The 12,844-nt window shown below is 41.4% G+C and overlaps 1 protein-coding gene across 12 annotated transcripts in view; it reads right to left on the bottom strand.

Annotated features, from left to right (window-relative positions):
* The window catches only part of NIN (ninein), a 111,264-nt gene that overhangs the window by 54,472 nt on the left and 43,948 nt on the right, over positions 1–12,844 (bottom strand). For all 12 annotated transcript variants that reach the window (XM_055361487.2, XM_055361485.2, XM_055361491.2 and 9 more), the window contains 2 exons: positions 4,260–4,299; positions 2,448–2,638 (listed from right to left, as the gene is read on the bottom strand). In XM_055361487.2, the coding sequence (XP_055217462.2) occupies positions 2,448–2,638; positions 4,260–4,299 (231 nt within the window). The remainder of the gene's footprint in view (positions 1–2,447; positions 2,639–4,259; positions 4,300–12,844) is intronic.

Here is a 12,844-nt window from a genome sequence, read left to right on the forward strand (position 1 = left end):
GAGGATCAAATCAATGGAAAGATATTTGGGGCAAGATTCTGAGGTTGCCAAGATCCCTTAACTTTTCTATCCTGTTCTTATCAACCAAAATAATATTTTCCTGGAGGACAAGGCTTTCAGGACCTTTGTACCAGAAATTACTGTCAAGTCCAGGTGTGTTGACTGAAGTTAACAAGGTTAAAAGTTTGGCTCTAACCTTAGATCCACACTGCTTGACCTTGTGACATTAGCCAAATCAGTGCACAGCTTCCAGACTGCCTAAAGACCTCGCACCTGGAAAGTCCTTCCAGTTATTTTAGATGGCGGAGTGGGCAAGTGATGAATAGAAGAGTGTGGATTCAGAAGACGGGGCGGGGGCTAGGCAGAAAACAATGCCGGTTAAATGGCCAACTGGGGCACGCTCTACACTTTGAGCAGGAGCTGTCTCTGGAACTGTGAGGACATTCTTATTCTTACATGGACCAGGTCTTTGGATAGCTGGTTTGCTGAAGTGTAAGTTGGAAAATAATCACAAACCCAAACACTCAAAGAGGCCCGGAAGATGATGTCAACGAATGAGGCAAGATGGGTTTAAGACATCAGAAAGTAGCGAGTGCTGGGAAACTGAACACAGGAGTGCATGTCCTCTCCAAAGGGGCTGGCTGCATCTTACTGCCCATAAAATGGAGCCAAATCTTTGGATTTTTAGAAAAATCTCCTGATTTTTTTTTTCAATGTAGCAAAAAGTTCAATTTTAAAAACACTGGGCATGACAAATAAAATAGGCTTGGGGCCAGATTTGGCATCGGGCGTGCTGGTTTGCATCTCTGCCCTGTCATTGTTCTTGCTTTCGGAAAGGAGTGTGCTAGTTACAGGCATAAGACAGTGACTCTAGTTCCCCTTCATGAAAGCAGGGAACAGCCACGATTTCACTCTCTCTACCTATAAAATGAGAGGTGACTAAATCTAAAATGGCTTTCAGTTGTAAAATTTTAGGATTCTAAGTAAATGAGATCATCTTGAACTTCCAGCTCCTCTGTGGTTTAGAGCTAGTAATACTAAGTACTATAGAATTTCACTATTTTTCTTTAGCAGGAAAAACACTAAGTAAAAGTTGTATTCTATGAGCAATCCTCTACTTGTCCTCAGGCCAGAGGAAAATAACTAAATGTGCTACTTCTTTTCCTGAGCTTTGGAAACCACCACAGAAGAAAATGCAGCTCTCCACAAGTAGCTACAGTTTATTCCAAGAATTGGTTTTAGATAAATAATCCAAGTTTGTGCAATATTTTTTGGCAAAAACAACCCAAGGTTCTACATATTGCACTGATTTACAATTCAGGAGAATAAATTTAATTTTATGACTTAATAGTCACCAATGAAAAGTAAATTACCACTGAGCCATTAAAAAGGTAAACAAAGGGTATATAATGGTCAAAAATACATGGAAGAAGGGGAAAACAACAAAAAAAAATTTCTGTAAGCTAGGCTACTTGAAAGCTTTTGAAAATAAATCAAAAGCTATTATTTGTTTAGAAAAATACCACTAAACAAATATTTCTATTATCTGTTTAGAAAAATAATACCACTTATCCCCCGAGCAAGCAGAAAGCATGGTTTCAAATATCATTATAATCAAAGATTCCCAAAGCGACAACTGTAGCCCTACCCTAACTCTCTCCAATCCTTATTTTCAGCTCGTTGAAAGGCACATCTTAGAATTATTTCTATTCTTATGTTTCACAGCTATTCATGCACCCAGTCCTACCAGTTCCTCTCTTAATTTTTTAGAAAACATAAAGCTCAGAGTTTTACCAATGAAGAGTCTTTTGGGGGCTCCTTCAAAACTCTTCTTAGTATTTTCAAAACAACCAAACTACCCTTTATCATTTTCTCATGACCAGAATATTGTAATGGCTGCTGGCTGCTCTCACCCAAGGCTCTCTTCATGCCAATATGTAAAAGCAGTTTAGCTCCTCGTCAGCAAGCAAGATTTTTCTATATATTGCTCAATCTGCTTAAGAACTCAGAGATGATATTGAGATGTTCTTTCCAAAAACTTAAATTTATCCTTCTGGTCTTCAAAATACTCCCCCAACTCAAATCTACTGAAATCCTTGCTTAATTCTGCCTCCACATGTTTCCCACAATTTACTCTGTGAATGCCACCTCTACAAATACATCTGACATCATGGCTACAGAGAGCTAGTGCCTGACAGTTTCACATGCGGTAACCTGCCTAGCACAGTGAGCTTACAATAGCTGGGTAAGTGTCAGCTCTTGTCAGTTTTTCTTTTCCACAACACAACAAGAGCTCCTCAGTGACAGAATCTTCATGAATGACTTCTTAGGAAAAAAGAAAATGGAGTCTAACAAGCTGCAGAGAGCCACACTACAGCTGTTCCTAGCATGTGGCCAGCTACACTTTTACCATCATTATCATTCCTGAATTATACTGTGAGGCTTACCTCTCCATCCACATTCTGTAAACCATACTGCTCACAGATGGAGACCAGCTTCTTCCGGTTCAGGTGACCATCACGGGTGATCCCCAAATCTTCACAAACTTCTTGCAGTTTCTCTTCTATCCAGTCTTGGGGAGGGGAAGATCCACTCTGTGAAGCATTCAAGTCATCTGGGTTCCAAAACCTTAACTGACCTGAGAGAGAAGCATATGTTGCACGGTTTCCAAAGGAATTGCAAAGAGAGAGTGCCTATTCTTAAAGAAAACTGTGCTTTTTGAAAATAAATACTGTAAGAAAAAGGCAATAAATGTCAATTCCATTTTGATTTGGTCCTGAAGCTCCCATGAAACAGAATCAATGGTTCTAAGGCTGCAACTAGAGTAAATGGGTACTTTCTGGCTCCCTGACAGTCATACCGGTGTAATAAATATAATCTCCTGTGCAATACTGCAAAGTTCTAGGCTTGTTTTATTTCAGCTGAGCACATCACAAGCTTAGGCTATAGTGATCATAGAGAAGGCTGGTTGAGGGCCATTATCGAGAACTCTGTAAGCTCTATCTCAACTATAGCTACCAGAATGTATTACCTCCACTTTCTTTCCAGCCTAAGTACTACAGCATCTTTTACTGAAAAGAAAATAATTTCATGATAAAAGTCTCAACATTAGCCTGTTCCCAAATCCTTACATATGAATATTCTGACATACAGAACCAACAGTCCAACTGAAATTAAAAAAAAAAATCAATGGTTGCAAGCTATAAGTTCCCAGTTATCTATACATTAAGGTAAATTTCATTTGAAGACTTAAGGATCAAACTACTTATTTAAAAATCAAAACTTCTTATTTATTCTCTATTAAAAGCCCTCACTTCTAAATTTTGCTTTACACATTAGAGATTCTGTAAAGTCATTACTTAAACATGAGATAATTACTGGCACAATTTTGTGTGCTTGGAAGAACCTCAGAGGGTTGAAAGCAGTATTTAGTGCTACTCCCACTCTTTAGTGACAGGAATTAAGCCCATTACTGCTGTGGCGTTTCAACCTAGAGAACAGGTTGTAATTACACTTAAGTACAGTTAATCCACAGAGGGCTGTGAAGTGGGCTGAGGTTCTGTTAGCTGAACCACAGTGCCATCTGGTGGCCAGAGGATCAACGTGTTCTGATGCTTCTTAAATACATTTGAAACTTGTCAAGGGATGCATTTTTAAATTAATTAATTTATATTGTTATTTTTATTTTTTGAGACAGAGTCTCTTCTGTTATCCAAGCAGGAGTGCAGTGGCACAATCACGGCTCACTACAGCCTCCAACTCTCGGGCTTAATGGATTCTTCCACCTCAGCCTTCTGAGTAGCTGGGACGACAGGCATGTGCTACCACATCTGGCTATTTTTAGTAGAGACGGGGTATGCCATGTTGCCCAGGCTGGTCATGAACTACTGGGTTCAAGTAATCCTCCTGCCTTGGCCTCCCAAAGTGCTGGGATTACAGGCGTGAGCCACTGTACCTGGCCAAAGGATGCATTTTAATAGGTCACTATTTAAGACTGTTAGAAAATTAATCTGAAAGTCTGTATAAGAGAGAAATTAGCCCGTAAGTGAAATTATATATCTTAGTTACCATCTCTTGCATGATACTAAATGCTAGGATTTTAAAACTAAAAGCTATCAATTGGGAATAAATTTTTTGTTGCTGTTGTTCTTAATGTTAATTCCCAACTGGCTGCAGCATAAGAGATCAGAAAGATGGGGTGTGGAGAGCACCCGGCAGCCCTTCCTTTCCAGGCACGTCCTGACACACACGGCTCTTACCTTCCGCTTCATACTCCTCACTGCGTTGCGTCTTCCAGTGCTAGAGAAGGCAAGAGAAGATTAGTGTGCTTTAGAACTTATTCAGAAAGAACTATCCTAGCTTTTCCTAGAGCAGATCACTCTCTGGCTCTGAAATCATCATCTAAGTGAGTCACATAATTTCAGGACTCTCTAGTGTATCCATCTAGATGAGTTCTCTTCAGTTAACCAGCCAATCAGGACGAGACTCCTAAGAAACACCACACACCCTTCTGCAGCATTTCACCAAGGATTTGTCCTCATTTGCTAGGTCACTTATTCAACAGCAAAACCTATCACAACCAATTAAACCCAGCCAAAGCAAATATCCAGTATCCATCAACCAACAAGTATCTGTACACATGCATTTATGAATTTATTCTTCAATAAATGTGTACTGAGTGCTTCTCTTTGTGCTAGGTACTGTGCTAGGTCTTGGTAATACAACCATGAACAACCATGAACAGGATAAACATATTTCCTGCCTCAAGAAGTTTAGATGCTAATGAAGACATGCAGACAAGAAAACAGGAAATACAACAGGGTAGTATTTTAAGTGCTATGACAAGGAAGTTCAGGATGCTATGTTGCCACGCAGATGGCATACTTTAGACTTGTTAGATCGGGAAGAAGCAATGTCTAAACTGAGACCTGAAGGATAAACTGCAGAGAGCCAAATGAAAAGAAGGGGGCAGGCTGGGCACAGTGGCTTGCGCCTGTAATCCCAGCACTCTGGGAGGCCGAGGTGGGCAGATCATGAGGTCAGGAGATCGAGACCATCCTGGCTAACACAATGAAACCCCATCTCTACCAAAAATACAAAAAATTAGCCAGGCGAGGTGGCGGGTGCCTGTAGTCCCAGCTACTCGGGAGGCTGAGGCAGGAGAGTGGCATGAACCCAGGAGGCGGAGCTTGCAGTAAGCCGAGATTGTGCCACTGCACTCCAGCCTGGGCAACAGAGCGAGACTCCGTCTCAAAAAAAAAAAAGAAAAGAAAAGAAAAGAAGCGGGGCAGTTGTTATTTGCTGAAGCAAGGAGGCAAGAATGAGCCTAGCGTATCTGTGGCATAGTGAGGAGAGAGACGCAACTTAAAATAAGTAGGCTAGAGAAAGTATAAAATGTACATTACCAGTAAATTACATTAAAGGCAGTTCAATTTATCTGAATTGGACCATTTTGCCACCTTATCAGGCTTCATTACTCCTGCCTCTTCTCCAAAGTCACAGCATACAGTTGTAATTTGTGTACTGCATAAAAGTGCCCCGCTAAGGGCACAGGTCAGGACCGAAATCCAGCCCTTGCTCCACTGGCCGGGGATAGTACAGGTCGTCTTTTGACCAGTTGCAACAAGTAGGTCCACAGTGGCTGTGGCTTCCAGCAAATGGCTTTAGCCTCTCCAGCAAACTGCCTAAAACTAATCACTGTTATGGGGGGTTACTACAACCATCAAAGAAAACCCTGTTAGAAAAGGTGAATCGCCCTTTCCAAATGGGGCTGCTGTCATAGCAGTGATCCAGCTTTATGAATGAAGCTGCCTTTGATAACAAATAACCAGTACATTTTCTGGGTAGCTGACCTGTACAAGACTAGTTGATTGCTTAGAATCCGAAAATAAACTCGACAGGAAAGTCAGCCTAATTAATACCTGTCTCTAGAACTTGGATTCCTCATGACAGATGGTATGGCACGTAAAATTTTTAGATGAAATGTTGTTTTTCAGTAGTTCATTCAAGTTAATACGAGTTGAAGTTCTTCTTTCAGGCAACCTACGCTCATCTACTTTATTCTCCACACTCACTAGTGGTAGTTCTCACCTCTTAAATGAGGGCCAACCACCTACCACAGTTTCACAGGTCCATGTTAGATATTTAAGACAGTATCAATTCAGAGAGTTCATTTAATTTGGCCATACCAAGCTGACAATGCTGAGATGGGTTGTTGCTGACAAATGGAAGACACCAAAAGGCCATAACTCAAAATGTTTAAGTTCACTACAATTCATGCAGATTACAATGGAAAGTCACTAATAAACATGGTATCAATGAAAAGTGAATTAGGACGTGTGATTTTTGCTTGTGATAACAATTTCATCAGCTCACTCAGCCTACATTTCTACATAAAGACGTCTCTCCAATCTAGTGGATGTCTGAGGCATGGTGGGGATGGGGAGCAAGTGGTAAAGTCAACAGTCCTTCATAAATTTTCTTACATTCTCATTTCTGGTCAGAATTAAGTTGTTTTCACATAAGAAATTTTAAATCAACAAAACCATCCTGCCTGTCTGTCCCTCCACATTTATTTTCCTGTTCAACAGAGCAGACAATTTAAATGCTCATACTACTTCGGCATCCAAAATTATGAAAATTCATTATTTAGCATACCATTTGGAAACACCCCAGAACTAAATCCACTGATTCCACCTATGACAAATAAAATAGGGTTTTATGGTCTCAGCACCATTGGTAGAAACCTACCAAATCTCAAGCAGGGGATGATTTCTAACAGCAGAAATGAATGGGAGAAATGGCAGGAGAATATGTTATCACTGGCCCCAAACCATAAAGAGAGTCCCAGTTGGAATATACAGCTGTAAAAATGCAACACACACACCTTCAAAAAATCCTTATCATTACTAAAGCACTGGCTCATTTACTTCTCAGTTCATTTGAAAATAGTGAGCCCAGAATTCAGAGAAGCAAGATGCTCCAATATACTGTTTCCAACATCTTATGAGTCTATGAGACTGGGTGCCTATGTCTGATTCACTCTCTGGGACAGTACTTCCCTGCTGCCTTCTTCCCTGGATTCTTACTCCTAACTAATAAAGGATCGAGTATGGAGGCCACTGCGTAGACTTAGGAGGCAGGGTGCCTGGTGCTGAATCATGGCTTCCCTACCAGGTTGGCCTTAGGCAAGCTTCTGACGACTTCTGCCTCAGGTTCTCTGCCTATAAAATGGGAACAAGGCAGTGCATATTTCATGGAGTTACGGTAAAGTGCTTAGAATTGTGCCTGGCACATAGTAAGCTCTATACAATTTTGTTATTTTTATTGGACATATGTTTACATGATACATGTGGAATTTATTTTAATTTCCATATTTAAACTTAAAGCATTCAATTGGGTAGACCTGGGGAGGTATCTGTTATGGATATACATTTGTAAGAAAAATGCCAAGTCTTCCCAGCAGAGAAGCAAGAAACACAGACAATTCACATAAGAAGCAACATAATTAAAAAAAAAAAACAAAAACAAACAAAAAAACATGGGGGAAGGTTCATCTCAACAGCAATCAAAGAAGGATTAAAACCAAGAAGTCATTTTGTTCCTATTAAACTAGCAAAGTATTTAAGATATAACTTCTACTACCATCAAGGTTATGATTTAAAATAGGCCCGTTTATATGTTATGGGTAGCACTGTAAATGATTATTACTTTTAGTAATGTAAATGGCTTTATGTATCAAAAGCAATAAAAATGTTCATACTTTTTGATCCAATAATTTCACTTGGTATTCAAAGACAATAAAATCAAGGAGGAAGAAAAGCCATATGTGTAAATATGTACATGATAGCACTTTTTGTAACAAGAAAGTATTGAAAACAATTTATTCAACAATAGAGCATAAAGTATAATACATTATAATGCAGTCATTAAAAGTATAATTAAAAAACCATGTAGGAACGTGGAAAAACATCTTATGAAATGTTAAATGAAAGACCATTACAAAAATGCTATCTATAGTACGATTACCACCAGCAAAAATATTTATACAATTAGACAAAGGCTGGAAGGAAATAGAGATAATAAAAACAGATGCATATTGGTTGAAGGACTATGGGAAACAATTTTCTTTTATTCTTTTACTGTTATAAATGTTGTTTATGCAACAGAAATAGGTACAACTCTCACTATTTATTTGCCCACTAAATTCTCACTAAATTTATTTCCTGTGACTTGGGGGTGGGATAAAGGGAAGCTCCCTCCTTTTGGTAAATATTGCTCTGCAGCATCTCCCCCGTATTATGACAGATGACGCGGTTTGGTGGGAAGCCCAGGTGCTGCTCAGGCTGGTGAATGTTGGATGCCAATGCCTATCCTAAAGTGGCAAGATCAGAGACACCCGACTGAGATCTGCCTTGTGGACTGAGACCATCCCAAACAGACATTCCTGAGACAGTCCAACCCAAAAGCGTCAGATACGGCACAGCCTTCGAAAGCCCAGGCAGCATCCTCATCTTCGATGATTTCACACAAAATCTTAAGGCAAGTGGGGGTGGGGATTAGGGGAGAAGGATAGTTTAAACATGGTTTTTGTTTGTTTCTATTTTTAAGACGGAGTCTCACTCTGTTCTGCAGCCTCAACCTCCCACGCGCAGGTGATCCTCCGGCCCTCCCCGCTGACCCACCTACAGATGCCTGCTACCACGCCCGGCTCATTTTTGTATTTTTTTTTTTGTAGAGATGGGGTTTTGCCATGTTGCCCAGGCTGGTCTCAAATTCCTGGGCTCAAGTGATCCACCCACCTCAGCCTCCCAAAGTGTTGGGATTACAAGTGTGAGCCACTGCACCCAGCCAGTTTAAACATGTTTTAAAGTCTTCTGGGAGTAGCAGTATCCCAAGAATTCCCCCTAGGACCCTTTGTAAGAAACACAGATCCAGCCAGGACCACCCTGTTAAAAGGAGAAGCAGGCTTATGCTAATGGCTACATTTTCATTCCAAGACCACCTCAGTTAGAGATGGGGCTTACCACACAGATAGGAGGTATTCTATGCTTCCTTCTACCTAGTCTCCACCAAGGGTCTGTTCCCTTAATAAGAGGGAGAAAAGCACAGGGTGGCTGAACATTTGTTATTAAATTGCTATTTCATGGGGGTGGGTGGGGGAAGATGCAATTCATTCACAGCTCATTTATTTTCATTCTCACTGCCTGGAGCCAGTAGTTCCAATTAAAAAGCAGGGAGAGAAGGAGGGGAAGGCAGGTTAGAAGGCTAGGGGGATTAAATCATTCCGTTACTGGAACGCCACCAGTAAAGGGAGGCATCATTCTGGAAAAGGGTCCTTTAATTGCTGATGACTTACCCAGCACAGTGGAAGCCTGGCAGGTGGCCTGTAGACACAGATCTGCCATGAGCACTAGAAGGACGATTATCACAAAAATCTTTGGAAAAGTAGGGGGGAAAGCGAGGAACAATGGCTGAGATGTGTTCACAAGACTGAATTCATGAGATAAGATTTATTTCTTCCCTTGAAATATACGTAACCTCTCATTGGAGAAAGAATGGATATTAATAAACATAAACCTCACCCTGTGGGACTTCAGTTTCTCCCTGCTCTGGAGGCACAGTTGTAGACAGATAAGCGAAAGGTTTTGGCAGAGACACTGTCTGGGTTGTTTGGCTCTGCCACTTTCTGTGACCCCTCAGTACCTTACAACGTGAGGAGGACACTCCAGTGCACCCAAAGGGACATGGAGTCATATGCTTGGCACTTAGGAAACCTTAGCTATTGTTATTATTTCAGTCAGAAAAATGACGTGGTTAGGGGTTTAGACTGCAGAACCATACTCGAGTTCAATTTCCGCTCTACTACTTACTCGTGGTGTGACCTTGGCCAAGTTACTTACCCTCTGTGTGCCTCAGTTTCCTCATGAGTACATGAATAACAACACGTACCTCTGATGGTGTGCTTCACATTTGGAAAGCACTTACAACAGTGCCCATTAAGTGCCAAGCATTTGTTAATAAATGTTACAATGACTATTCTTACTACTTGGATGTGTAAAACTAGAACAAGGGCAGAAAAAACAGCAGACAGACCAGTGCCAGCTTTAAACAACAAACCCAGAAGAGACTCTCTTTAAAATCTACAGCCTTGATATGTTAATTGGCTTGATTTAGTTATTTCACAATGTATCCATATATCAAAACATCATGTTGTACACTGTAAACGTACATAACTTTTATAATTATACCTTAATAAAGCTAAGGAAATCCCCAGAACTACAGCTATGAGCATGATGATTGTGATGAAGCAGTGAACTTCCAATTCAACTTAGGATCAGGGCTTCCCCTGGGGCCCCTCCCTGCAGACAGTGTCCCCTAGGCAGCCACGGCTGGCAGGGGCTGCCTTGTCCTTCCTCATTACTATGCCAGTGTACTGGCCAACAGCCCCATTGAGAGTAGGCAGAGGGGAGAAGGTCAGAGGTTGTCCAGCCCCAAAATGGCTGCTCACAAGACAGTCCCCACCCCCTCAGGCAGACAAAAGGAGTCCCCCCAAACCCACTCTGTGGGCCGTGCATCTCAATGCCATGCTGGCCATTGTAGCCAGCTCTTGAGTTGTCCTACAGCTGGACAAGGGTGCCCTGCACACAGCGGCTGCACAGGCGGCACCGATTTCTGGAATGCTTTCTTTGGAGGGACACCTGCTTTGCTGGACTGCAGAGCAGATGGCCCGAGCCTCCTGGATCTCCAGCTTCCAGCCCCAATGCCGGGCCAGCATCTGCAGCCTGTGGTCCTGGTGTGGCCCCTGCCCACAATAGCCCAGCCGCCACCCCCACCAGCCATCTGCTCCAGCGCAGACCTTTGCGCCCCGCAGAATGTACGGCTAATTAAAACCATTATGGGGGCAGACACCGGGGCATTCTTTCCCAGCAGACGTTGCTGAGCTGATCTCAGCAGCCTCAGAGCCTGGAGTAGAGTTGTGGTTTTTTTTTTTTTTTGGAAAGGAAAAAGCCCTGTAAACCCAGAGAGAAGAGGAAGGAAATGTACTAGAGTAACATAGCTCCCCAAACACACTGAGCTGTAGTGTGCATTTAGAAGAGCAGCATATGTAGCTAAGCACAGGAAGTCTCTGAAAACACCAGAAATCAGTTTAAGGAGAGTGCTCATGAAAGAAACTTTAAGACTTTTAAAAAATACAGCATCTATGGCGTATTTCACTAACAGTCCTAAGTATTTATAAAGCCTGTGCTCTGAGCTGGGTAGTGGAAGCTGAGTGTGCCCGGCAGGGCTGGCTATTGTTTCTGCAGTGACACACTTCCTGGGACTGTGGTTCATTTTCCACCATGCCACCTTTGAAGGCAAAGGCAATGGAGAGCCTGACAGTTCAGCTCCCAGTCTCTCCATGCTGAACTCCGGGACAAGCTCCTAAGGCCAGGGTTGTCACGATCGGAATGCAAATCAGTGCCTTTATCTTTAAAGGCAATTAAGTGCTACAAGTGCATGCGGGGGATAACAGGAATTAACATGATTTTTAAACGCACACACATTTAGATGAGTCCTACTACAAATTCACACACAATTAGATGAGTCCTGCTACACTGAAGGCTAAAAAAGCCTTTGGTACTGCTGATCCAAGGAAATGCTGAATTTAAGAGTTTGGGCCTTAAGCCTCTTCTCCTACCAAGGTTGGGGACTAGTTTTGGTTCACTGGATTTTAAAGTCCTTAAAGGAAAGAGATGTAAAAAAATACCTTTCCTGCTCCTTAGAGCTGCTATGTAACGAATACTACTTTTCTGTTGGAAAATATTTAATGATATGTAGGACAGAAAATGTTACTGTCATCATGAACATTAATTCTTGACTTCTTGTCTGTTTTAGTTTCTAGTTAGAAGATAAATATTAGAAATTGTTGATCTGGAAGGAGGTGGGGGTGGGGTCTGGTCTCCAAGACAATTCCCGCTGGGATCAAGTCAGGAAGGCTCACCAGGACACCAAAGCCTAAAAGTAGGTGTCAGAAAAAGAGACATTTTATAAGCTTTGAAGGAGCTTCTTTCTATCACTTTCAAGTGATCTACAATTGCATCTTGAATGAATGTTTCATCTCTGGGAATAGCTGGATGATCTGATAAGACTTAAGACAATGAAGGAAAAGAATGGAATTCCATTAAAAAAAAAAAAAGTCCATCCTGAAGACATCATAGCCTTTGGTAGAATAAATGGCATCAGCAATAAAACTGTCTGCTTTGTCAAAGACTGGAACAGAAAATTTAACAAGGGAGTAACAGGAAAATAGGTGCATTTCAGCTACAAAAGATCTTAGCAGAACTTCTCTTGGTTATTAAGTTTACTCCAGAATTAAATATTGACTCTGTACGATGTAAATGAATAATTCATAAACTGCAAAGTTATGCATACATGAAAATGAACATAAGGGAAAAGATAAGTCAGTTTCACACTTCTTGAAGAAGTTTCATTTTATGTAGGGTAGTAAAATCAGTTTGTCTTTTTTTAAGCTTTTTAACAACCACCTCCCCATCCTCCTACCCTCATAGTCCCAACACAAAGACTGGATTTGCTTGTAGTGCAGTAATCAGCTTTAACTTTTCTCTCAGGTCCTCACTTAAACCACACTGTGCAAGCCAATGGTTTTGGCTTACACTACTATTGTCTACAGTTGGAAAAATGACTGTATCACACCCCTTGCTGTTGATAAGAATCTTACTAGACCTGATTTATTCCCTGTGGAGGAAAACAGTTAACAAGGTGTACCCTGTTTTCAACCAGGGCAGAAAGCAAAGTGGTCCTGCCCCAATTGTATTAATTGCACAACCTTTTCTACCAGGCC

This window comes from Gorilla gorilla, chromosome 15, assembly GCF_029281585.2.
Source record: "Gorilla gorilla gorilla isolate KB3781 chromosome 15, NHGRI_mGorGor1-v2.1_pri, whole genome shotgun sequence".
NCBI classification, from domain to species: domain Eukaryota; kingdom Metazoa; phylum Chordata; class Mammalia; order Primates; family Hominidae; genus Gorilla; species Gorilla gorilla.